We start from the raw sequence: 26,454 nt of genomic DNA, 5'->3' as shown, positions 1-26,454 counted from the left end.
TCCAGCCTTTACCAAACACCTGCACTGCCACCTTCTGCCTGTTTTGCATCTCACAGCTGAATTTCGGGTTTGTTTTTTTTTTTTGCTCATCCTGCCGAATTCAGGATGTATGTCCTAGGAAACCTTGGAATACAAACAAGAAACCCCATGTGCATATGCCCAATCAACATGGTCTGTAAATTGATTTTTTTTCCCTAGCTGGTCTCTATTAATTGCATTATGCTTATTTCCTAGCTTTAATTTGGAGGAAGGGAACTCTCCAGTGCTGCTCCCCATGACTCAAAAATATTTTGCCCAGAGAAGCTGTGGCTGCCCCTGGATCCCTGGAAGTGTCCAAGGCCAGGCTGGACGGGGCTTGGAGCAACCTAAGAGAGTGGAAGGTGTCCCTGCCCACGGCAGGGGGTGGCACATCTTTGAGGTCTCTTCTAAACCAAACCATCCTGTGATTCTAGGAAAAGAAATCCAGGTGAAGCATAACCATGGCTTATAAGTGGGGGAGAAAAAAAAAAAAAAGTCCCTTTTTTCTTTCTTTCTTTTCTGAGTACATATTAGCTAAATGCAATGTCAGGTTGAGGGGGGAAAAAGTATCTGAAAGCCAAGTGAACCTAGATGTCCTTTAAACCCTCTCACATCACTAATTTTTAAGAATTCTTGGTATTTTTCCTTTTCTGACTGAAAGCAGGGATACCAAAATCACCCTCTACTTAGAAAAACAGATGTTCTTAGTGAACATGCTAATCCCTGCAGCGGGCAGCCTCAGGACAAGTGGCACTTCCAAGCAGGAGCAGAGGCCCTGGCCCCAGCCCTGGAAGAGGGATGGGCTCGGCACCATCCCCTGGAAAGCACCAGAGTCATTACTGAAGGTCTAAACCCCAGCCTTTCACAAAAAGCCAGTTCTTGCAGGCTTGAGAGACTCGATGCATGCAAGGAAAGGTTGGGAATATTTCCCCTGCATTGTAAACAGGATTTTCCCCGTGCTGAGGGAACAGTGGCATCTGCTGTTCGCTGGGCTCTCCTACAGCCAACGCTCCCCAGGCGGCTGCTGGAACATTCCCTGCACACGGGCAGGGTTTGGCTGCCCAGTGGACCTGCAGGATGCCCAAGGTCTCCCCAAATATCGGGTGGGGGGCTCAAGCCCACCTGAACAGCAGCTGGAGCATGAGTGGTGCATCAAATCCCAAACTGCTTCTAGTGAAGAAGGAAATCGCTGTGTTGGGGCAGGAATTCCAGGACCACTATGCATTCCCCTGGTATTTTCTATGGAATTTAGAAAAGGCAAATCACTCTCTGCACTTTGCTAACTGTAATACATATTGGTCTCCTATCCCGAGTGCAGGAAAGGACATTTCCTATGGAGGTGGGCAGAATGACCAGCTTGAGGTTGGATCAATATAGAAACAATTTCTGCTGGTTTCTCTCATTTTTGAAGTTGCGGATTTTCCAAAGCTCTGCATCCTTCTACTTCACCAAAGGCTGTTCTGCAATACTTTGGGGACACCCCATGAGCAGTTTTATCTGAGTGCTGGCAGGCTTTTTTCTGCTCCTGTTGTGATGGGTCCATAAACACAAGTTCTGAGCCCCGAATGTGGAAAGGAGCGGCTCTGCAAATCCCTGCTCCTCCTTGCGGCTGCACTCGGAAACTCAGCGCTTTATTTCAGCAGTTGAACTCACACTGAGATGCTGATTATTGCTCCTTTTGGGGCAGTCTGCCCTATTAGGTTACACCAAAATGCATTTTGGTGACATCAGACCCGGTTTGACAGCTCTGCAAAGGCCCTGCTGAACGCTGACCTCCGTGCTCAAAATAAGCAGCACAGCTAAAAGGGTTTCTCTCCTTGCCTCCGAGGCTTCCAAGCTCATCAGGTGATTTGAAATAACAGGTAGCACTGTAAGTGACAACGTCAAGGGCTGACTTTTGGGTATCTCTCTGTTCCGCCACAATTTGTTCCAATCAAATCCTGGATTTGTTGCACACCAAAGTTTATTGTCTCTAAAAACACGGGAGGTTTTCCAAAGGGCAGCTGAACTCCTGCTAGAAAAAAATAAATCAGTGGGGAATGGGTACCTAATGTCAAATTCCACTGAAATTAGATTTGATCCTCATCATCTCCTACTAAGACTTTGGTCTTAGAGTGGCAAATGTAACTCTCGTAAGTCAACAGGCAATTTAAAGCATGTGGAGAGCAAGCTGCAGAGGCTCTACAAATATCCCAACCCCTTTGCCACCAGCAGTCAACATAAACATTGTTACCTGAATAGGCTTGCAGAGAGAATAAGAAAGGGTGGTTTTGTAATGTTTTCTTTATTAAACTCAGCTTTCACTGCTGTTCGGAGTTGACAAAATGTTTCCCAGGAAGACTGACAAACAAAAACAGTTTATAAATACATTTCTTTTTTTACAAACACCATAGGTATAAACAAATAAAAGCTCTGGTTTGCTACTTCGGGAGGCCCTATGTAACCAGCATTTTCAACTGGCCAATTAGCAGCATGTATGTTTATCAGTGAAGAACCTCCACTTGTTTTTAAATTATCAAATCCAGTGTTTTAAAAATTATTGCTCGTTATCAGACAAAACCCCGAGACAAAAAGGATGTTCATTATACCACGCCTGCTGGTAATGAGGATTTTTATATTGCCAGTGCATGCAGCTTTGTGGTGGGGTTTTTTTAGGCAATTAAGACCAAAACTTTTCAAAAGAGATTGAGATGCAGGGCAACCAATGTTCCAGGAGCCAAATTCTCAGCAGCTCTGAACGTGGCACCTTCCTAAACTCTGCCTTCTTTTAAGATGTCAAGCTGAGCACCCCTGACAAAAAACATCCCTCAGCCACTAAGGAGCACCCAACTGTGACACTGCTCCAAGGCAGATATCTTCTGTTAATGGGCCACTGAGGCTCACCAGTGACATGACACGACATCATCCCATTTGCTGCCTGGAATTCAATCCTGGCACGGCTCCTGCCTCTTCCCCAAATCCCCTGGGACCCGCCTGGAGGGCTGGGGTGAGGAAGAGCCCAGCGCACAGAGTCACAGGGTTGTAGATGTCGGAGGTGTTTTTCCTCTCTCGCTGCTCCTCCTGGCTGGCAGGCTCCACGGAGGGGACAGCGGCAGAAGGTGGAAAGGTGGATTTCCTCTCAGCCCTTGGAATTAGAGGCACCAGAACCTTTGCAGCTCCTGCATGGCAACTCCTCCCCGTGCCTACTGCATACACTACGGGCAGTGCTGTCCCACGGGGGCTGCTCCAGGGCAGTTCTCCCTCCCTGGTGCCCGGGAGCTCCCTGGGGCCAGCGCCCGCCTTTCCGTGCGCTCCTGCTGGGCACAGCTCGCTGGCCCCGCTGCCCTGCTCCGCCTCTCCTCTCCACAGGGAAACAAGGGAGGCTCTCTCCGTGCTGAGGAGCCTGTCCCGTGTCACTCCAGCGAGGCACACTCCTCAGGGCACAGCGGCCGGGCCGCTCCGCAGGGGCCCGGGGCCCTCGTCCGCCCTGTCCCGCTTGGGATACGCGGCGCTGGCCACCTTGAAGAACTCGTCCGCGGCGTCCAGCGCGATGAGCCGGTCCTGCCAAACAAGGGGGTCATGGTCACTGTGGGACGTTCCAGGCACATCCCTGCCTGGGGCCTCCCTCCACAGCCACTCTCAGCATTAGGGGTCATCTTCTCCCACCTCGTGTAGAGGATGAGAGAGCATCCAGCTGCATGGAACTTGCAGCGGGGCGTGGAATTCCTGGTGCTGCCACACCGACATTTCTGAGGGGGCTGAATAGCAACATCTGCCCCTGCTGCCACCATGTACCTGAGCATCCTCTGGCTCTCCTCCCCTCCTGTGGGCTCCCTCAGAGCTGGACGGTGGCTGGAAGGGGTGCTCAGAGTACTCACCACCACAAAGAGGTAGCGCTCGGAAAGCTCCCAGCTGGTTGGGAAGATGTTGGTCTCCTCCGAGAGCTTCAGCAAGATGTCCCGGGCTTTGCTCATGTTCTGAGAGTCGCTGATGATGCTAAGTTTGGTCACTGACAAGAGGGAATCTGCCTCCTTCTGGAAACCTGGGAAGGAGATGTTACAGAAACAAGTCAAACATCAGAGCAGGGTCATCCCTGAGTCCTTCAGGCATCCCTACTTCCTACAACAAACCAGCATTCCCTCAGGCAGGATGTGGGACAGGTATAAACTTGCTGGTGGGGAAAATAAATCACAAAAGGAGTCACAGCAAGTTCGTTGCTGGTTTTCCTGAGAAAAGGTGTGTGAACATGCACGGCCCAGGGTGCTGGTTCAGCTCTTCCAGAGCTTTCAGGGCTGGTGGGGCTCCCTGAAACAGGTAACAGGGATAAAACCCATGGCAGTGATGAACACCAGGCTAATTGTTCCTGTAGCAATCAGCATTGATTACAGGAAGGGTATCCAGGGGAGGAAAGGTAGAGGAGAGTGAATGCAGGGGTCTTTAAATGCAATGGCTACCATCAACTCTTTGTTCTGCTCCAGGGGGCTGGTGGTGATGCATCTCACATGAAAACAGTTATGGGGTAAGAGTGGTGGGCTTATGATTGAAGCAGAGGCCTAGATAACAGAAGATAGCAGGTTTCACATCTGGTTGCTCATTTAGCTTCACTAAGGCCAAAGGACCCCTGGCCTTGAGCCTCCCCAGCCTTTGAGAAACACCTCTGGAGCCACTGTGGATGTGAGAGGGGCATGGGAGAGCCTTTGTCAGCCTGCAGAGAGAGGTGGAAGGATGCCAAATGATCCCTCCCAAGCTTGGCCTGTACAGGCTGTGTGAGCACCTGGGTGGAGATGAGGGCTGACACCTGGTTATGGATTTATGATTTATGATGTTCCTCCCACCCAAATGCCAGAATAGCAGGTAGGGCAGGAGTGGCTGAGATACCCATCTCTGGCTCCCATTGAGGGTATCCCAGAATAGATTCACTCATCCTCCTCTCATCAGCCACCAACCACCTCCAGAGCAGGATGGAAGCCACCCAGCTGATGTGCTGGCACATCCCCAATGTCACATGCTGTGTGCCAGGAATTGGGAAAACCCCACCACACCCACCCCCACCACATGGAAACAGCAGTAGGAGGGTTTCTGTGCAGCACTCCCACTTGGTGAAAGAATATTTCCAATCCTCTTGGGAGCAAACAAGGTGAGTGGCTTAGCTCTGCTCAGCTGCCATTGGCGAAGAATATGAAATAGATGTATCTGTGCTCCCATCTGAAAGGAATATGCATTCCTTCCTGCTTATCTTGTTTAGAAAAACCCAGGGTGAACTCCCACTGCAAGGTTTCCACCAGGAAGCTTGAAATGGATGACTGTGAATGTTATTATGGGCTTGGAAGATGATGGTGGCTCGTGGGCTTTTGACGTGCCTGCAGACACGGTGTCCCTGTCCCCTCCCCACCGTGCCTGAGCCCTGGGGAGCCTCAGATACCACGTGGGACACCTGAAGGCATCGCTCAGCAACCTCCTTTTGCCTCCCTCCTCCCCAGCTTGATTTTGTGGAGCTGTTCCCATCCTCAGCCACGGTGGGATCTCACATTCAGTACCACTGGAATTACATCCCTTTGTCCTCCGGCTTACCTAAATCCTCCAAAATGTGTTTCCACCTGCTCCTCACTTCTTTCCGCGTCTGCCGTAAAGTATAAATGTCATAGTTGAGCTTCTGCCACTCCTGCAAAGCAAAGGGATGAGAGACACTCAGCCATTGGAATCTGCTGCTTTTCAAGGAATTTCAGCTTTGAGAAGGGGACCCAGAGGTGCAGAGCTGGTGCAGGCATGAGCTATGGGGGGGTGGGTGTGAAGGTCGATGACCAGGCTGCTGCTGCCCCTGGAAGAAATTACACTGACCAACACAGAATATTTAGCTTGACACTTGGCTCAGCGCTTCTCTGTCTTCCCTGTTCAAAACAGCTTGCAGCTTCCCTGAAATTACAGAATTTAGCTCAGATGTTGTTCACAGCTGCTCCTCAGTCAGACATGGAGTTTGGCATGAACTGGAGCAGGCAGCTGTTCAAAAGTACTAGAAAACAAGAAAAACAGACTTTTTTTAAAGATCAGGGCACCCTCTTTTTTATTAAAAGAGATGAACAGGGGTGCAGATGGATGGATGAGGGCTGAACTGGAGTAATCTGATATGATAACCCTTAGTGGCTGCCACTTGCTGCATCTGATGCCTCACTTCACTGCCCAGCTGAAATCCTTGCACTGGACCTGCAGCTCTAGAGCTGGATAATGGGACACTGGGCAAGAGGAGAAGGTTTGGGGTTATTTATTAAAGTCACACCAGCACATTTAAACACAACCACACAAGTTTCATGGTGGGCTTGGCAGTGCTGGGTCAGTGGCTGGACTCAGTGATGTTACATGACTTTTCCAACCTAAATGATTCCATGATTCCATAAGCATGCATTCCTGTGGAAATGCATGTGTTCTGCAAGAAAACCAGGAGCACTTTTCCCAGCTCTTCCTAGCCAAGTTTAATCACTGCACACACTGCTAAGGGGGCATTTTTAGAAGCAGCCCGACAGCAGGGTCACAACATCACCTGATAACTTCCTTCCAGTAACAACCTTAATTAATCTCATTTCCCAGCAAGGGATTACCTAGATGGGCTCCCGAAGAATAAACAGGTGTTAATCTGTGCTGTCATCCTGAGATTTTCCTACAGGCCAAGCTGGGTTCAGAGCAGAAAAACAACACCCACAGAGGTCGGCCGTGTGTTAGACATCTCACTGTTTTCTGGGGCTTGGTCAAACAGCTGACCTGATTCCATAAAGATTTGAAAATTCCTTAGTGGTTTCTTTTCCCCTGATGTGGCTGTCATGTCACAACTGCAGAGATTTAAAGGCAAGCCTGTTTTCCTGCTGATCAGCACTGGCTGCAGGAAGCCCTGGGAGATTACCCTTTGGAAAAAGCGGCCGGCAGGGTTAAGACAGTGGTGACTTCAGGTCAGGAGAGCAGAGGAACTGGCTCTGCCACAACCACCCACTCCTAGAAAACAAAATCCCCCTCCAGCGGCACATTTCCCTCTCTCCTGAAGTGGCATTTGAGAAGAGCTTTGCTGTTTGCACAGGAGAGTGCCTGGCTGCCAGCACAAGGCACCAGGACAGCCCTTCCCCAGGGGAATGAGGCAGGGGCCAGACTCTCCTCTCGTGTGACACCAGCTCAGAGCTGGGAACTGAGCTCTTCTGGGTGGAAAAGAAAGGAGGGGAGTTATTGTGCTAAAGCTTTGTGGGAAGTTTATTGAAAACTTGGGAGTTTTTAGAAAGAGGCTGAAAAACTGCGTGATGCCTTGGTCCCCGCTGGCAGAGGTTCCTTGGAAACGCCTCAGACCTCTCGTGAGCCCCTGGCACAGGCAGAAGGGAGAGGGAGGCAGTCTGGGCATGCTGGTGGGGAAGAGCTGCGTGTCTCTGGCCTCCCACGGAGATAAACAAGGCCTTTAGTGCAGACAATCCATCCACACAGCCACTGTGATCCCAGGCTCCACGCTGTGGGATCAGGGAGCTGGAGCACTGGGAAAGAAGCTCCTCCACAAACTGTGGCCTCCTGGCACCCAGCGACAGCTTTCAGGGCTGTGGGGATTTACCCCGTGGTACGAGCCAGACTCCTCACTGAGCAGTGCTTAGCATGCAAGGAAGCTGCTCCTGATTTTCTCTGGATTAACAGCAGTGTGTTTTCCCTTGTCTATTTTTGTTTTAAGAGAATCTGGGTTATGGCTTTCTTGTACATCACGGTGTCTGAGTTGTGTTATGGAAGTGAATGTGGTGAATATTCAGTCCCAGGGGAGCTCTGACAGTGTCCTGCTGACGGAGAATTTGGGGAGTGTGTAAAGGAATGATTTTGGTACACAAAATGATGCAAAACTGTGGTGCCTGGCTGTGACCTCTTGTTCTGGTGGGATTCCTTTTGCCTGAGCGTGGAGCTGAATGTGTTTACATTTCTGTGGAAAGCTGGGAGGAGGATGCTCCAGGGAAGCAGAGATTATCAGGACGATGCTGGGCTGAGCCCTCAAAGGAACTCGTGACCTGCCCTCCATCAGTCTCAGAAACCACCAGATTTCCCCAGGCAATTCCTTGCAGCAGAGACATCTGAACTGCCACGGGCTGTCCTCTGTGTGCCTTTAACGAGGGAATAAACTCAAGAGCATCTTTCCACACCCAAAATTATTCCAGAAAGCATCTGCCTTGAGCTACACAGCAGAGGAAGAGCCAAGCTTGCCCTGTGCATGGGCAGCATCAGAGGCTGTGGGGAGGGAGTTCCCATCACACATCCTGGAGTCACCAGGGAGGGTCTGGAGGGGCCAGGGCACCACGGGGCTGCTCAGCCCCACACCAAGCCCTGTCCTTCCCTTCTTGGGAAGTCAGCTGGAACTCCTGGGCAGGGAGCAGGCTCACACACGGGCCTGGGAAAGCACAGGGGGGACTGAAACCCCCAGCGTGGGGTGTTTGTGGGACATCCCAGCCATGCACTCAGAAGCAATCATTTAAGAAACAGACTCTTGCCAAAATCCAAGTTAACCACAGGAAACCAAAGCAGGTTGCAGTTCACAGTCCCGTTTCTTGCAGCCAGTTTTGCCCTTTAAACCTGCAGAGCACAACAGGGCACAACAGATACCAGTGGGGGCTTGAGAAAACCCTGAGTGTGTGAGTCAGGAATGTCCCAGGAGCAGCAGGGAAACCCCGCTGCCTCCCTTCTCTACATGCTCAGCCCTTCAAATATTTACCTGGAAAACTTCCCCAGACTCCCCAGTGTGACACACTAAATCTGCAAATGCCAAATGACATGGAATAAGCCAGGCAACATAACTCAGAGCTCTGGGAAAAAATGTGCCGAGAGAACAGGCAACACTGTGCAGCTTCTCATCCCTGACCATATGAACGTTTCCTAATTACTAGGGAGCTTTTTTCATGTTGCCAGAACAATCTTCCACCAAATCCATTGCCTTTATTCTCTTAAAAGCAATTGAGGTCATCATTCTGTTCAAGAGTTATTTTAGAAATGAGGTCAAAACAGAGTTATCAGGGAAAGACTGCAGGATATCATTCCAGGCAGGTACCAGGGATGCTCCTGCTCTGGCTCCACTGAAGACTACAGACTGACGTTTCAGGATAAACTTAAACTGGATTCAATTTAAGAGAGGCATGCAGACATCAAGAGGGTCTGGGCTGAGCTGCCCAGACAGCATCCCCAGCCCTGATAAATCCCATCACCTCTCTGTGCCCCAGTAACAGCTGGTCACAATTCTGACCTTCTCTGTAACCTGTTTGGAAAAGAATAATCCTGTAGGAGAGCAGGAGGAGAAAGAAAAGTAGGCCCTGCCAGCTCATTAATGGGCTTTTCAGGGGGATCATGCCAGCGTCCCTCTGCTAGCCAGGCCCCTGGCAGGGATGCAGGCTGAGGAATTGCCTCTGCTATGGGGTTTATGATCCCACCTTTCCCTAGGGAATAAGCCAAGAGAGGAGAGAGACACTGCATTTACAGCAAGCCGTGAGAACAGGGGGTTTTCCTCAGCCACCATGCAAAATGCCACCTTTAGTTTCTGTTCCCAGAGCTGTGGCACAGCTGCCCTGGCCCTGGCTCCTTGTCTGAAGCTCCTCTGAAGCCAGGACTGGTGCACAGCTCCCTGCCCACGGCTGGTAACTCCAACACCCCGGCAGAGGCTGGGGAGAAACCAGGGCCAGCCCAGAGAGGACCTAATGGAGGGGACTCAGTGCACCTCACACTCATCAGCCCAGCAACAACCCCAGGGCAGCCCTTGCTGCTCATTTCACCACCAGATCTCAGATTTATTTCACCCTACAGCAGGCTCAGTGATGCTGCAGAGCCGGAGTAGGGAAAAACTCTCCCATTTTCCCTGTTCTTGAAACATGAGCCCAGACTTCAAAAACTGTGATGACAGCTCTGATCTTCAAAGGCTGCATCTCCTTGACCAGCCCCTTGAGCCAGCCCCTCAGCCATGGCTATCCTGGCTTTCTCTGTGCAAGCCAAGGACACGCTGAGTTTGGGCTGGAGCTGCCAAATTTCCCAGAGCAGAGCTGCCAGCAGGGATGGGAGGAAGACACAGCTCCACATGGATCAGGTGTGGGTCCTGCCCCATGGTGGGGGCAAAATTTGACCCCAAGGGAGGGCACCAACACTGCCAAGATGGTGCCATACAGCTAAAGAACACATGCTGGAGAGCAACCTGCTCTTTGGGATCCTTCCAAAGGCCAGTGCTTATCCCTGAGATACAGGTGGGGAATTGCAAAGCACACAGTGAGTGCAGTGCATGCCAGAATTTCTTTGTTAAATGAAGGAACAGAAGTGCAGGAAGTTCTCCTTTCAGTCAACTTTAACCACAGGAAGAAAAGGACCTATGGTTTTGTAACACTTGTGCACTTGCACAGAAACTGTTCCTCCATCCTCTCTCCTGCAGCATCCACAGGCTTGCCCTGGGGATTTGGGGAGCAGATGATGGCTTTTGCAGCCCAGTGTTGTTCTGCAATTAGATTTTTTTCTCTCTCTCTGAGCTGAAGTCTCATTAAGAGGGGAGGGCACTGCAATCTGGCCTAGTTTTAAAATGCCTGCTGGAGTAAGGAGAGATTTTGGCACCAGGGGCCAAGCGCAGGAATGTTGGCTTTGCTGTCCAAGCCCCTCCCTGTCCTGTCACCCAGCCAGAGCTGCAGCTGGAAACTGCAGCAGCCTGCTGGGCTTCCCTGTGGTGCCTCAGTTTCCCCGCTGTAAGAGGGGACAGCAGAGCTGCTGCAAATCCCAGGCTGCAAAGGGCCCCACTCAAAGCAAGCGTGGAGGGCATTGGCTTTCCTCAAAACTTTCCTTACTGTTGTACTCCTCAGGCTATTTATGGATTGCATTGCATGAAAAAGCAGAGTATGGGATCCTACCTCTGCTATTGGGAGGAAGGCCCATGAGTTTTGGGCTTTCCTTTCCCACTGGCAGGCACGGGGACTGCTCAGACCCGCTAAAAACCCTGCAAATACCGTGAAGGCAGGAGAAAGGGCAGGATTTAGGGCAGGCAGGAACACTGGGTTAGGACATGCAGGGGCAGCAGCATTTTCCTGCTCAGCCATAACTGATGCTCTTCCCTGCCCCCTGAACAAGGGCGACACACCACACTCCTGTGCACCAGTGCAGCTTCCTAAATGGAGCTGTCCTCGTTTCCTTCAGCCACTTTGGGATGGATGAAGCTCCTGGCTTCTCTCAGACAAGCAGCTCAAGGTAGAGAGAGCAGCAGTGGGGAGGGAGGAGTTCTGCAGTTAGAGCCATAAAGGTCACATGCCACCATGAAAATGTTGTTACAAACCACCCATTGTAAACACCACGATTAAACCAAACCCACCAAAAAAACAACCCCATTAAATGGGGATTCTGGCCAACTGTATGCAAGGATTTCACTATCTCTTTTAGCTAATTACAACTTGTAATTTTGATTTCTCCGGGGTTTAAGGCTCCTTGTAAAGCTGAGCTGGCTTTTGGTTTAGGGAGACCAGCACAGGAGAAAGTTACACTCCTGCAGACTCTTGGATGAAGTAGGATCACTCTAAAGTTAAACATGAAGCCTCCAGGCTTCCCTGCAAACATTCTGGAGTCATGAAAGCAATCAGAGAGGGGGAAAATGTGTCACTGTTTGCTACAGCCTGCTCCTAATCAGGCCACTGCAATCTCCTTTGCGCTGAAGTGCCTCAGCAAAGGAAACCAGGGCTGCAAAACAGCCTTTATGTAACAGCCGTGATTTTTCCCTTCCCACTAAGAGCCGTGCCAGTTCCCTGCTTCCCGATAATTGTCGTGCATCCCACTGGAGGAGGATTTCACTTGACACGTCCCTAGAGCAGCAGCGGAACTCTGGGCCATGGAAAGGACAACCAGGGAAATGTGCAACCAGAACAGCCTGGGAGGGCAGGAAATGAGGCTGGGCCCCAGCGCTCCCAGCACACGTCTGTGGTTGTAGTGGTGGCAGGGCATCATTCCCAAGTGTGTTCCAGCTGCCATTAATGCCTGGGAAACCTCCCTGGGAGCTCCCTGCATCCTGATACATGAGAAGCAAACACTTCCTATCCACTGTAAAGCATCTTCCTCATGGTCTTCCCATTCCCTGTCACTTCCTTTTCCTTTCTCTGTCCCTGGTCTCCATCTCAAGCCTTCCTTGTGTCTTTTCCCACATCCCTGCATGTAGGCAGCCCCTTGCTGACCTCCTGACTTCCTTGGTTTTGAAGTGCCAGCTGCTGCATTCCCTCACACCTCCACGGAAAGCACACCACCTTTGGTTTGGGCTGACCAAAGATTTACAGAAATAGAGATTTCTGAAGAGGATGGGGAGTGAAGGGGGAAAAGATTCTGGAGGCAATTTATGCTCAATGGGGTGATGCCCTGGGAGGGCACTGAAAGCACCCAAGCCAAGCAGAACACAGAGATTCTCACAACAGAGGGAGATGAACCCAAGGGTAGCGTGGAGATGACAAACACACCACACCTCAGGGCAGCTCCTCCTGGACCAGGGGGTACTGGAGATACCCCCAAGCTTCCCAGGGATGAGATGGCCACAGAGACATCCACACCAAATGCAGGATAAACTCTGGAGAGTGATGGAACAGGCGGGAGGACCTGGTGCCTACATTGAGGGACTGTGGTGTCTCCACAGCAGCTGAATTGAAGGGAGGGCACTGACCTGCTGGTGTCAGTCCAGAGGAGCCCACCAAGCTGACCAGAGGGATGGAGCAGCTCTGCTGTGGGGAAAGGCTGAGAGAACTGGGATTGTTCAGCCTGGAGAAGACTCCAGCGTGACCTAATTGCAGCCCTCCAGTGCCTGAAGGGAATCCTATAGGAAAGATGGGGCAAAACTATTTACAAGGGCCTGGAGTGACAGGACAAGGGGGAATACCTTCAAACTGACAGAGAATAGGTTTAGGCAGGATAGTAGGAAAAACATCCTCCCTGAGAGGGCACTGAGGCCCTAGCACAGGGTGCCCAGACAAGCTGTGGCTGCTCCATTCCTGGAAGTGTCCAGGGCCAGGCTGGACAGGGCTTGGAGCAACCTGGGTTAGTGGAAGGTGTCCCTGCCCATGGCAGGGGGTGGCACTGGATGAGCTTTAGGGTCTCTTCCATCCCCAAGTGCGATCCCCTCTGTGGTTCTGTGATTCACCACGCGCTGCCAGGCCCCGTGGGGTGAGGAACACCCCGAGCCCCAGCCCATGGCCTCACCTCCGAGTCCTTGTCCAGCTGGTTCCTGACCACGATCATGTTGTAGAGCACGCGGTCGTCGTCGGCCTCGGTGTGGGTCACGTCGTGGGGGGTGCTCCACAGGTTCTGCTCCTCATCCCGCGCCAGGGTGGCCCCGAAGGACGCGTAGGGGTTGTTGTTACTGCACAGAGAGAGGGGGGCAGGCAGCGTCAGCGCCGGGCTGGCCCTGCTGCCCTCCAGTGCCCACTGCTGTGCCCTCCCCTCTCCCAGCCCCGTGCTGCGGGCAGAGGGGAGGCAGGGGAGCAGGGGGGAATGGGGAGGCAGAGGATTTTTCCCTAGCAAACATCCTGACCATGGTCCAAACCAAACCATGGACTGCCCCCACCCAGCAGCTCCTGCCTCAGAGCTGCTGAGCTGTGCAACAGCAGACAAGGCATGGAAAGTGTGTTCAGCCCCATCTTGTTATTTTGACAATGGAAATGTCCTCAGCCTTCTAATGAGCACCAGGCTTTATTTGCTTAGCAAAGCTGAGCATCATTTTCTGGGTAGGCTGTCCCCACAGAGGTGGGGAGCTTTCCTATGGACTGGGGCAGTTCTGTGGCGTTCTATGGCTTTATGTTGCTATTGGGATGTGCAACTTTTTAACAAGGACACTTCTGCCAAGAGAACTTTTAGCAGAACTTTTACTTTAGAACTTTTTTCCATAAAGTGTCTAATCAAGATGTCCAGCCACTTGAGCAGAACAATACAGGTGGAGAACTATTTTCGGCCTTACCACCCTCTGGCAATTCCTGCTCACTTCTTGTCTGAACAACCCACTGTTTATTTTGCTTTCTATCCAAAACCCATTCCTTTCCCAAGGAACCTGTCCAGAGAAATTCCAGGTAACACTGTGGGTGCTATGGCACCACGCCATAAAAAGATGCTAAGAGGAGCTCCAGCACATAGGTGAAATAGAAAATACTGATTCCCAGCAGCATTCCAGCAGGAAGGTTAATTAGACTTTCAACAAACCGAAAACCTGAGCAACAGGTAACAAGGGGAAAGATAATCTCCTCTAATCTCTCATTAGAGACAAGCAAACAAAGGTAACTTAGAGGGTGTGGAGGGGCACAAGCGTTTTTCAGTGGTGGAGCAGACAGGGAGGGAGCTGTGCCATCAGCAGGAGCTCACTCCCACCCTGCTTTCCACAGCTTCTTCCCACTCAGGCACTTACCAGTATGCTTAACATTTGACTTATTTAAAACACAAGTATTTAGCAATAACACTGCCACACCTGAGCTTTTCTGAGCCACTCCCTCCCTCACAGCTCGAAGGGCACTTCCCAGCACATTCCCATTTCCAAATCACAGCGTGGAGCATCCTGGAAGGCATGTGGCAATGCCCAGGAGTCAGCAAATCCACGCCAGCACAGAGGACTCTGCCAACAGCTCTTCCGAGCAACATTGCAAAGGAAGAAATGGGAGGGAGAAAAGAAGCATGTGAAGAGCAGTGGCTTTGCAGGTTAAGGAATCTCCATGGGGCCAGAAGGGACAGGGAGCATTTCCCACTGTGGATTTTATCCAGAAAATGGTGAGCACCAAGGCTTCATCAACGGATTTTGCTCCAGGGGGCTTTCAGTTCCCATTAAATGTTGGCATTTGGAGCCCAAATATTGAATTTTCATCCTGAGTGCACCCTCCGAGCCAGACCCCACCTTCACAGATCAAAAATGAAACCAAGCAGCCTGGATGCTTTGCAACACCACCTCCAAAACTAAAACTCAGCTAAAAGAGCTGAAATCTCAAGCAATTCATTCACTTTACAGCACTGCAGTAAAAATACAGCAAGATCCCCACTATGAAATAAGACCCTACAGCCCCCCGAGAAGGGGCAAGCATTAGGCTCTTAAGGACAGCGATCAGGCTGTTACATTAATCACGCTGGCACACGTGTATAAGGGCAGGTGCCTTTCGAATTCCCAGAATTTACAGAGGCTTTCCTTCTTAGGGCCAGCATTAATTGGATCGCCAGCGTTACTAAAGCGAGGTGCCAGGTGAGGGACAGCCACCGTGGCCCCGGGGCGGCAGGAGGAGCCTCCCCGCGAGGTTAATGCCAATTTCCTGGGCTGGAGGCCCCATGCTCGGGATTAGCATGTTATTTAGGTATTTAGTTATTTAGGTAACCGCGTTACCAGCGCGCAATCGGGACCTTTCAAGCCGTGTGTCCCCAGCCCTGCTGGACCCTGACACCGATGCGGGACACGCCGGGAGCATCCCACCCTCCGCAGGGAGGGCACGGCCCCTGCTCCAGCCCGGGGCTGGGACAGCCAGGACGGCGGCTGGCATCGGGAAGGAGGGAGAGCCGCCGCAAAACAAGGATGTTTTGCCACACGCAAACGTTCTTTGGGTGCTTGCACAGCTCTTCGCCACGGGACGGGGAGAATGTGTGTTCGTACAGCCCCAGGCTCCCGCTGTGCGCACAAAGAGAGCGCGATCTGCTCCCCCGAGCCTAAAGCCGGCTCCGGCTGCCCATCGTCATCTCCTCCCCGGCATCCCTGAACGGAGCCCGGCTGGAGCTGCGGGTGTTCACCTGGAAAAGGGAAGGCTCCACGGGGACCTCAGAGCCCCTTCCAGTGCCTAAAGGGGAGAGGGATATTTTACTGGGGCAGACAGCGATAGGGCAAGGGGGAACGGTCTTAAACTAAACGAGGGAAGATTTAGATTAGATGTTAGGAAGAAATTCTTCTCAGTGAAGGTGGTGAGGCCCTGGCACAGTGTGCCCAGAGAAGCGGTGGCTGCCCCATCCTGGGACGTGTTCCAGGCCGAGTTGGACAAGGCTTGGAGCAACCTGGGATAGTGGAAGGAGTCCTGCCCATGGCAGGGGCTGGCAGTGGATGGGCTTTAATGCCCCCTCCATCCCAGTCCGTTCTGGGTTTCTGTGCCCCCAGCGTGCGAACAGAGCTCTGCACAACCCAGAGCTGCCCGGCAGTGGGACCTGTCAGGAACGCAGGGCCCCCTTTCTGTTCAGTGCCTCAGCTCCTCTATTGAAATTCCACCGCGCAGAGACAAGCGCTGGACGGGGAGCGCGGGGAACACGGGGGGATGCCGCGGGCAGGCTCCTGCGGGCATCGCCGGCTGTCAAGAGGAGTCCTGCCCCTGTGGAGCCGACCCGGGCGGAAAGGGCGCGGGCAGCGGCTCGATCCCGCCGGGGGAAGATCCCTCCGGAGCCTGGAGCGCTCTGGCAGGGATGGATGCCCCGCTCCGGCGGCGGTGACAGCGCGGGGCAGGGCACAGCGGGACGGGGAAGGGCTCGGGGCCGGGTAGGTGCATCCCCTCCGCGGGGCCCGGGCCGGGGCTCACCTGAGCAGGGGCTCCTTCTCGGCCACCGCCGCCTCCCCGCCGCAGCAGCCGCAGCAGCCGAGCGATCGCAGCCAGGCCCGCAGCCCCATCGGCGCCGCCGGAGAGCCGGGCAGGGCGGGCGGGGCCGGCCCCGCGGCCGTCCCCTGTCCCCGCCCCAGCGGGGCCGGGCCGGGCTCCGCACCGCCCCCTGCCCCGCCCTGCCCTGCCCTGCGTTCCCCTTCCCTTCCCTTCCCTTCCCTTCCCTTCCCTTCCCTTCCCTTCCCTTCCCTTCCCTTCCCTTCCCTTCCCTTCCCTTCCCTTCCCTTCCCTTCCCTTCCCTTCCCTTCCCTTCCCTTCCCTTCCCTTCCCTTCCCTTCCCTTCCCTTCCCCGCCCTGCCCGGCTGCCGCGTCTTTCTGCCTCCTCCTCGAACCGCCCTCCCGCATCTTCCTCCTGCACTCTTCTGCACCCCCCTGCACTCTCCTGGATCCTGAAGTGTCCTTCTGCATCCTTCCAAACCCTCCTACCCTCTGCAGCATCCTTCCTTGCCCTTTTGCATCCTCACACACCCTCCTCCACCTCACTGCATCCTCACACGCCCTTCCACACCCTGCTGCACTGTCTCACACCTGTGCCCTCCTGCACCCTCCTCGATGCCATACTGCACTTGCAGCCTCCAGCCCCTGTGCCCCCACTGGAACAGACCATCACTGGCCATCACAGCATGGCCAGAACCCCAAAATCCCCTTTTTCCAACCCTCTGCACCACTGCACTTCCAGGCCTGTTCCCACCTGGCTTTTGGGACACAGGGCTGTGATCCTGGCAGCTGCAATGGGAAATGGGCAGGGGGGATGGACTTGGCTGTCTCCTGGTGCAGGGGCTTTTGAGGAGAAAGAGAAGAGCCAAAAATATTGCTGGCTCCTCTTTTTTTTCTCCCTGTTGTCAGGAAAATTAATCCCCAAACACCAGAGGTGTATGTCCAAAAAGGAGACAGAGGAGTCTTGTAACTTTATTTGAATAAAGGGAGAGGATATCAGGTACTTCCCCTGGGGTCTCTCAAATTTTTAGGGGATGCAGCCTCCTTTTTATGCTACTTTCCTGGCTGCATTTCCCTCTCTCTTTCCCCACTAGCTGAGGTACTTGAGAGGTACAGACTTTCCAAAACACCTAATACCTGAGATCCCTTCTAATGTGTACCCCCCACCCTCCTGTTACTCTTTTTCCTTCGTGTCTCTGTTCTTTTTCTCTAAACCCAGAGATTTAGCCCAGTCTTGAGTGAGTAACAGTCTGTGTCAGTTCCTGTGGAATTTATGGTTCCCCCCCTCCATATCTGCCCTTATTTACCATCAGGCCCACAGTTTGTTTTTAAGGACATCTCCTTCTCACTCCTTTCACTGTCTTACAATCCTATCACATTGCTGGCTGAGACCCCACGGAGGAAAAGCCTAAACTCTGAATTAAGATGGTCCTGGATCTTGTTTAATCACCACAAATTTGTCTTCATTTGAGAACAGCCCATCAGGCATCAGCTAGACCCAGAGCAATTTCTTTCCAAGAGTTATTTAATTTTAGTTCAGCAGCTTCCTGACGCCACTGCACTTTTTGTTTATGCGAGCAGATATAAAAATATCAGCCACTGCATCCTTGTGCCCAGTGTGTGCGTGCAGGGAAAGGTGAAATAAGATCATTTTGAGCTCACATTTCTCTCCCTCCTTTTATTCCAGGATTGTTAATTCATCAGCAGTGGACCCGGCCCCTGTGTGGGGAATGGGAGATCTCAGGTTGCTCAGCCACAGATTCTCAATTTTTAGACTTCTAAATTTCCTTTAATTCACTGGCTCCACATCCAGATTTCCCATCCTCCTTAATTAAAAGGCGGAATGGTGGGAGGAGGGGTTGCTGCTGTTGTTTCTGGAAGCTGCCAGTGCTGGGCTCTGCTCTCAGCCCGTGCTCCCAGCCCTGCTCATCAGTCATTCTATCAGGAAGCATTTACGGCCGGATGAGCCGAGGGGCAAGGTGGGATTGCAAAGCCAAGGGCGCTCTCCTCTGCAGGCTTCCTCCTCTGCCCTTGAGCGTGTCCCTGCCTGCCTTTATTTCCCCTCCAGCCTCTTGTGTGCTGGAGCACCACAATCACCAGCACTGCCGCTGCGAGGATCCGGGAATTGCACAGGCACAGATGCACTTCCCCAAAATAGTCACTGCTGCGGGAATTCCCTTCTCCCTCCCCTCTCCGCTTGATCTTCAAGGTCTCTTGTTCGTCTGGGCTTTCTTTTGACACAAACACTGATTTTTTTCCTGGATTGCAAATGGCAGGGATAGCCCTGCTGCCTGCTGAGATCTTGAGGCACAGCTCTAACACATCAACAGAGACATCCCTGATTTGTGGATAACTCCCTTCCCTACACGGAACCTTATCCATACCCCACTGCTTCTAAGACAAGAGAATTATGTTCTTCATTAATTTACAGTCTGAGCCCTCTAGGTTTTAAAAGAACCTTGAAGAAATGCCAACTATCTTCCAATCCCTTAATTCCTCGTTGTGATAATAAATCTTGTTCCTTTTCCATCAGAGAGCAAATAAACAGGGGAGATTCTCCCAAGAGACAAAGCCTTACTAAGACCTTAAAATCAAATCAAGTTTTCCACAAGGTAGGAGAAATATCACCAATTTCATCAGGGGATCCTGGGGATGGGGAGGTGGCCCCCAGCCCACCCAGCCCTGTGGGTATCCTCCCTCTTGTGTGCTCCAGCAAAAAGCTTCTGAGTCAATTAAAGCTGAAATGAAATTTTAAAAGATTAAATTTGTAAATTAAAAGCAGCAGGGTAATGGTGCCATTTGCCTTCTCTTCCTTTAGCTCCAAGCAATCCATCCACAGGTAAACCTGTTGGTAAAAAATACCAATGGACACAGGAGGACTGACAGGAGTAACCTTTGGCTTTTTTGTCCCCTAAAATAGATTGATTCATTTTTTCAGTTTTAATAAATTTCAGAATGAGATGCATTCCCAATGAAGGTCTATTAATCCAGGATGTGGCTATATAATTAAAATCCATAGGGTCTGAAGGTTTGGGGAACAAGCTGGGAAGACCCCAGAGCTCTTTGGCATTCCTTTGGATTTAATAAGTGGGCAGGCAGGAATGATGGACAGTGTCTGGTTCTCTGTGCCTGATGTGTAAACCCACATTTGGCCTAAGGCTCAGCAACCCAAACCTTGAGGAGATAAATTTATTTCTGCATGGTGCAGGGCCATCACAGAGGAGCTGTCCCTTGGGGAGCACAGCAGAGACAGAGGAGGGAGCCAAAGGCAGCGGAACCCGGTGTGCCAGATGTTGGGAGGGCTGAGGAAAGGCCTGGTGCCATTTGCAGCCTGTGCCTGCCTGGTGTTCTGCTCTCCTGCAGGTGTTTGGTGTCAGCTGTAGCCCCAGTGAAACATCACCTGTGCATTGCCCATGAGAGCAGCCCGAGTTCAGAACAGGCCAGGGGACTCAGGCCTGGGACATCCCCCCCTCCCTGTCTGCAGTGGTACTCTCAGCAAAACACAGGCAAAGTGGGGCTGTCCAAACCCCAAAGAGCCAGGTAATGAAAACACTGGGGCCTTTGGTGACTGCGTGGTGTTTGCTCTTGGTGCACAATTAAGCAGCAGGTGGCCCAAATAAAATATTCAGGACACAAGCCCAGGAACTCCAACCCATGCTTTGGTTTAGGAAACTGCTTCAAGCCAGCCTCTGGTTTCAGTCCTTGAGTAAATGCACTGATTTATCTTAAAATTAGGAGTGGCTTAAAGGCTGTGCTAAATAGCATGGACCCATGAGTGCTGTGCAAAGTACAGACTGAAGGGACTGTGCTTCCAGCAAACCACAGCTCCATTGGCCTCACGGAATTAACATTACCCTCCAGAGGACGGGGTAAAATCCTGCCCTGAATCAGGGTGAACTGCCTAGAGCTGCAATACCAGCATTCTAAGCTCTTTAAGTGCTGGTGTTGGGGACTCTTTCTGCTGGACACCAGGAGGGAACTTCAGCGCAGACAGAACTCTGTAGGTATGGCTTTGGCTGCCCGTTCTGCTTCCTCGCAGCATCTTCTGGGCTCTGCATCTGCTCCCTGAGATGCGGAGGCTGCTTGAGCATTCCCGGGATCCCTGGGCATTCTGAAAGCTGTAACCATGTAATTAGTAACCGCAGAGGTGTGTAAAGGCTGAGGCTCGGCTCCAGGAGCTCGGTGGCATTGAGGTCCCTCCCGGGTTTCATCCCCGATGCCGCCCGGGCAGCGCAGCTGGGGCGGGCGGGCAGTGCCGGGGGCGGCGCCGGCCATCCCTCGCCTTCCCCCGCCTTCCCCTTCGCCCGGCCCCGCAGCTCCGGACTGGGAGGCGCTGGGAGCTGCTGGTGCGGGGTAAGGAGCGGGGGTGGCTGCGGGAAAAGGCTCCTCGGAGCGCGTGGAAATCCCTCCAGAAAGCGCTTTGGCAGCGCCGCTGTTCCCTGCTGGGAGCTCCAGCCCTCAGGCGGTTCAGCATCTCTTCCTGTACGGAGGCAGAATAACCCTTCATCTCCCGCTGCATTTGTGTGTCGCTCGATAGACTCGCTGCGGGCACACGAGCGGGTGTCCTTTCCCGGGAAAGGGGGCACGGAGCCCTCCTAGCAGCGCCTGCGGTCGGTGCCGAGCCCCGGGAGCCGCGGCTGCCCCGGACAGGGCTCTCGCACGGACAGGATACGGCTGGAGCCTTCCGGGGCGGCGCCGTGCCCGCGGAGCGCCGTGCCCGCGGAGCGCCGTGCCCGCGGAGCGCCGTGCCCGCGGAGCGCCGTGCCCGCGGAGCGCCGTGCCCGCGGAGCGCCGTGCCCGCGGAGCGCCGTGCCCGCGGAGCGCCGTGCCCGCGCAGCGCCGTGCCCGCGGAGCGCCGTGCCCGGGGAGCGCCGTGCCCGGGGCGGTGCCGTGCCCGGGGCGGTGCCGTGCCCGGGGAGCGCCGTGCCCGCGGAGCGCCGTGCCCGGGGAGCGCCGTGCCCGCGCAGCGCCGTGCCCGCGCAGCGCCGTGCCCGGGCAGCGCCGTGCCGGGGAGCGCCGTGCCCGCGGAGCTGCCCTGGCTCCTGCGGCTGAGCTGCGCCGAGGGCCCCCGTCTCCTCCAGGCGTGGTGATGGCTTCAGTGGGATCAGCGGCTTTTGGGTGGGAAGGGCTAAAAAATAGCACACGGTTCAGAACGCGCGAAGTGGAGCTGTGACTGTGTTGCTAATACTAGGAAATGGATTTCCTTTAAAGAAAAGGCAAAAATATCCAACCAACACCCCCCACCACCTCCCCAAATGTTTTACTGGTAGTTTTGCTGCTTCAGTGCTCAGTGAATTATTTGAGAAAACAGCCGAGGGGGTGTGGCAGAAGCAAAGGAGTTAAACACTCCCTATGGAGCGTGTAAAAACCTGGAAAGCTTTTCCTGTTGGACAGCGCTGGTTTGCTCCTGTGATTAGCTCAGGGCTGTGGGAGGGATTCCTGGAGAGCAGGTCCACGCTCCCTTGCTGGAGCCTCACGGGCAAAGTCCTCCCCGCGGCCCCGCCAGGAAGTGAAGGCTTCGGTGCTAAGGAGGCGGCAGGAGTTTGGTCCCGAGTGACATCCCCGGCTCGCTGCCTCCCCCCAGGTGCCAGCTCAGGCAAGCATGGCCACGCAGATGTTCGAGGGCAGAGGGCATGCGGCCGTCTACCAGAAATACAGGTTTGCACCAGGCAAAGAGCTGCAGCAGACCATCCTCTCCTACCTGCAGGAAAAGGTGAGCGGGGTACGGCCAGGCTGGAGGAAAAATCCAAGCGGCATTTAATTGTGGGTGGCAGTGTTTGCCTTGCTGGGAGTGTCACTTTGGTTGGTGCCTCAGGGAAAGATAAAGCAGCAGGGCTCATGGCCAGATGGGGGCACAGAAGAGGCCTTCCACAGGTTCTGCCAGGGAAAGGCTGTTCCTGAGTGGGTGCTGGGGGAGGGAATGGGGTACAGGCAGAGGAGTTGGCTGGCTGCCCACTGAGACACATCCACTCCTCCCCACAGAAAGCAATCCCCGCGGAGCTGGCGGTGGATGTCGGCTGCGGCTCTGGACAGGGCACCCACTTCCTCGGGGAGCACTTCAAGAAGGTGGTGGGGACGGACATCAGCGAAGCGCAGGTCCAGGAGGCCAAGGACACCCCCTGCATGCCCAACATCTCCTACCTGTGAGTGTCAGCACAGCACGCTCAGCCAAGGGCAGAACTCAGCTCCTCACATGGAGGTGGTGGTGTGTGAGTATGACTGTTGTAAGAGCCAGCTGGCACCAAAGATTCCTTCTGACGGAATTCCTGGTGGGAACAGTATTACCCTAGACTTGAAGCCATGGCCTTGCATCCCAAACCGTCCAAAAACACCCGCTGGCTCCACACCCCTCTCTGTAATTCCCACATGACACAGGGCTTCTTCCCTGCAGCGTGTGCCCTGCAGAGGAGCTGCCGTTCCAGGCAGGCTCCGTGGACGTGCTGACGTCGTTCACGGCCGCGCACTGGTTCCACCTGGACAAGTTCATGAGGGAGGCCGAGCGCGTGCTGAAGCCGGGCGGCTGCGTGGCCATCAGCACCTACACCGTGGACATGAGCCTGCGTTACGGAGACTGCTCCGAAAAGCTCACCAAAATCTTCAGGGAGGTGAGCTGGGAAAACCGCAGGGCAGAGGGAATGGGTCACACGGGGATGCCGAGGGGAAGGAATGGGATTGACGGGTACGACAGGAGGGATCCTAACGCAGGCTGGGGCAAAGGGACGGGTAAATGCAGGGATAAGGCTGAGGCAGGATTTAGAGACTTCCACAAAGGGCTCTCCATGAGGAGAGGGACGTGAGGACTGATAGGGCAGACTCTGGTGAGGGTAAGAAGGGTGCCAGGGCAGATCTGGGAGCTGGTATTGTCCAGGAGACTTTTCGTGCTGCAGAGAAAAGATTGGGAAGTACAAACTGTTGGGAAGTAGTCCTTTTTGTAGGAATCTTCCTGGACAAAGGGTGTTTTAAAAACTGGATAAAAGGAGACTTTCCACTATGAGTAAGAGCTGTGCAGGGCAGATAGGAGCCTAATTTCTATAAAAGAATCCCTGAATTCTTGACATTAAGCAAGACTTTGGTGTATTTTAATGCAACAAGTCTTTAAAAAAAGAGGACATATATGAATGTACTGGATGCAGACCCAAACCTGAGTTAAGTGTCATCTGAGAACTTCAGTGGTTTTGTGTTTGTTTTTAATACACCATCCTTCCAGTGCTGGGACAAGATTTTAGAATACGCACATGACAGACTAAAATATGTCTTGGACAACTACAAAGAGATCTTTGAGGCCTTGCCGTTCCCAGACAAGAAGAGGTGAGCAGAGCCACCTTTGATGGTGTCAGATATTTTATCCATCACCATGTCAACCTGTTGTCTGTGTTCCCCTGCCTCTGAGGTTTAACTTGCCAATGCTCCTTTCTTGCCCGTGTCTCTTGCAGAATCACTGATATCTATGACCCAATTCCCATGACTGTTGAGGGTGTGGTTGGTTACATGGAGTCTGCCTCTCCGTATCAAACCTTTAAGAACAAGGACCCTAAAGCTGCAACATCCCTCCTCCAAGAGACTGAAAAGAGGTGAGAAAAACTGCTTGGGAAAACAAGCAGGATGTAGAGGCCCTGTGCTGTACAGTGCATGCAGAGGGAGGTTTTGCAGACTCTGCAAGTGTGCAGGGATGTGCTCCCTCCTTTCCCCCAGGGGTGGACACTTGTCTGGGGCGAAACACCAGATCCTTAAATTTTAAGCCAGTGTAGCAGTAGGATGTGCTTGCACCGATGCATCCATGAAATTTCTTTACCTCGCTTTTAATTGGCAAAGGGCATGACAAACATTGGTGGTTGCATCTTCACCCATCTGTTTCAGCCCCAACGAGGGCCTGCTGGGAAGGGATGCCTGCTCATTTATTCACTGACCAGAACAAGCCTTGTGCAGCAGCTGGAAGTTTGCCATCCCCCCTCTGTGCTGTGGGTGGGAGAGATCTGTCTCTGGTTGTGGGTGTTGCCTCACGTGGGGTGGGAGATGTCTGGGCAGCGTGAGCCCCTTCCTGTGCTTGTCCTTTCAGGATGCTGGAGACGATGGGAGTTTCCTCTCGTGAGACCCCAGTGGAGTTCTGGGTGAGGCACGTCTGCGTGCTGGGGTGCAAGGGACGCTGAGAGAGCAAACCCTTCTGACCTGGTGCTGCAGGGGAAGGAGAGGGTGGATTGTCCCCTAAAACCCTGCTTGTAACTGCTCTTACTCCCTGGGAAGATTGGTGCTGATTTTGCTGATTGAAATGTTGGTCTCCTGTGGAAAGCAGATGGGGTTTTATGCCCCTCAGGTTCCTGTCCACCCTGGTCCTGCAGTCTGCCCACTGGAAATGTCCCACTGTGGACTGCTGGTTTAATAACGTGGGGAAGAGAATCACAGGAACAGCTGAGCAACTCACTGCATTTCTTACACAATTAATAATATTAAAAATTAAGCTGAAAAAATGTTGCCTGCGGTTCCTGTTTTACAAAGAGGCTGTGGAGCACCCACTGGTGTGGGAATGACTGTGCTACATTGACACTGAGTGTCCTGATGGCCTTAGTGCCCCTCTGCTCCATGGGGAGAGTGGGTTTTGGGTAGGAGAGGCCATTGACCCCTTTCCCTGCCCCAGCTAAGCGAGGAGCTGTGCACTGTCTTTGAAGGCTGCCCTGGAAAGGGGCTGTTCTCACCCACACTGTGCCCCCGTGCCTGGTGCCTTGCTGCCTGGTGCAGGTGTCAGCACCTTACCTGTCCCAGGAGTGCCTTGGCCCTAGTGAGGCCCCCCAGAACAGCTCAGGAGCCTTTATGGGATCATTGCTGAAGGAGGCGTGTGCCCAGTCACCCACCCACACTGCAAAGGGAAGATTAGAGGCTGCATTTTTTGGGAGAGGCAAGGGGAGACGTGAGGGCTCAAAGCTGGGCATACCATGGCACAGGTCACCTCCTGTTTACCTTCTGGCTATTTCAAGTCCAGACCCACCCTCTGCAGGGATCTTTCCCTTTCCTGTAATTCCTATCCTTGGCAAGAAAGGCTGCCTCTCACCATGGGCAGGGCTGTGCCCTCACTGTTCTACGCCAGTGCGTTAGTAAGAAAGGTGAAGTGCCACCTCTGCTCCTGGCCCCAGAGAGAGCACCTGGAGGGGGCTGAGAGGGGCTAGAGGTACTTCTGCTGAGGTCCTGGCCTCTCAGGGTGCTCACTGAGCTCCTCTCAGCTTGCCCAGGGTGGAGAGCAAAGGCTTTGCCCCCCTTAGTCCCCCCAGGAAGGTGCTGGGGTCCTGGAAGGACAGCTATGGCATGGGAAGCCCATCTCGGATGGGAGGCTGGGCTCTGTGTCCACGCCAGGTGCTGGAGCAGCAATCCCAGATCAGCCCTGCTGTCCCTGGCTGAGGGGCTGCTCCAGGGGCAGGCTGGGTTGGGCCAGCAGCAGCTCTCAGGCCTCCCTTGCTGGGTGAGCTTGAGGGGTCGCTCCTGCCCGGGGTGGCACTGGGTGGCACTGGGTGGCACCACTGCTGCGATGCCGATGGCCTGAGGGGCAGCCTGGGCCGGGGAAGGCCCGGCTGTGCTGGCAGGGCTCGTCCCTGTGAGGTGCATACCTGCAGACATTCCAGGGCAGGGAGGGTCCCCCAGGAGGCGACATCCCATGTCCCTACACTGCTGGCAAAAAGGCTCTGGGGAAAAGCGCTTGGTTTTTTTTCCTCACTTTAAGTTTAAAACAAGTTTAAGTCTGCTCGCTAATTACATCTCAAATTCAATTTAAAAGCCTTTCCCTCCCTGCACCGGCATCATGTAGCAGCAGGGATTGCATCACCAGCTGCTCTGCTGCACGGCCCCTTGCAGTGGCTGCTGCAGCTCACACGTGCTGGGAGGTGCTGAAGGGCACGTTGGTGGCACCGACACCCTGGGCTGGCAGGTACAGGTCCGTGATGGCTGATGAGCA

The 26,454-nt window shown here is 53.5% G+C and overlaps 2 protein-coding genes across 4 annotated transcripts; one reads left to right on the top strand and one right to left on the bottom strand.

Annotated features, from left to right (window-relative positions):
• Positions 1–2,316: 2,316 nt before the first annotated feature.
• MREG (melanoregulin) lies at positions 2,317–16,662 on the bottom strand. The gene is made up of 5 exons (XM_063399794.1): positions 16,503–16,662; positions 13,183–13,342; positions 5,569–5,659; positions 3,876–4,039; positions 2,317–3,558 (listed from the first exon to the last, which is right to left on the bottom strand). The coding sequence occupies exons 1-5, from the start codon at positions 16,589–16,591 to the stop codon at positions 3,433–3,435; spliced, it is 630 nt and encodes a 209-aa protein (XP_063255864.1). The 5' UTR covers positions 16,592–16,662; the 3' UTR covers positions 2,317–3,432.
• Positions 16,663–20,715: 4,053 nt separating this feature from the next.
• Positions 20,716–26,374, top strand: LOC134551957 (putative methyltransferase DDB_G0268948). 3 transcript variants are annotated; one of them, XM_063400086.1, is made up of 7 exons: positions 20,716–20,870; positions 22,102–22,230; positions 22,500–22,660; positions 22,909–23,122; positions 23,725–23,825; positions 23,951–24,088; positions 24,574–26,374. In XM_063400086.1, exons 2-7 carry the CDS (start codon positions 22,120–22,122, stop codon positions 24,662–24,664), a joined length of 816 nt encoding a protein of 271 aa, XP_063256156.1. In that variant the 5' UTR covers positions 20,716–20,870; positions 22,102–22,119; the 3' UTR covers positions 24,665–26,374. The 3 variants fall into 3 exon arrangements, with proteins under 3 accessions (XP_063256156.1, XP_063256159.1, XP_063256158.1); XM_063400089.1 differs by lacking the exon at positions 20,716–20,870 and adding an exon at positions 21,579–21,603; XM_063400088.1 differs by lacking the exon at positions 20,716–20,870 and adding an exon at positions 21,611–21,635.
• The last annotated feature ends 80 nt before the right edge of the window (positions 26,375–26,454 follow it).

This window comes from Prinia subflava, chromosome 6 (genome assembly GCF_021018805.1).
Source record: "Prinia subflava isolate CZ2003 ecotype Zambia chromosome 6, Cam_Psub_1.2, whole genome shotgun sequence".
NCBI classification, from domain to species: domain Eukaryota; kingdom Metazoa; phylum Chordata; class Aves; order Passeriformes; family Cisticolidae; genus Prinia; species Prinia subflava.
This window is presented reverse-complemented; position numbering and strand designations above follow the sequence as displayed.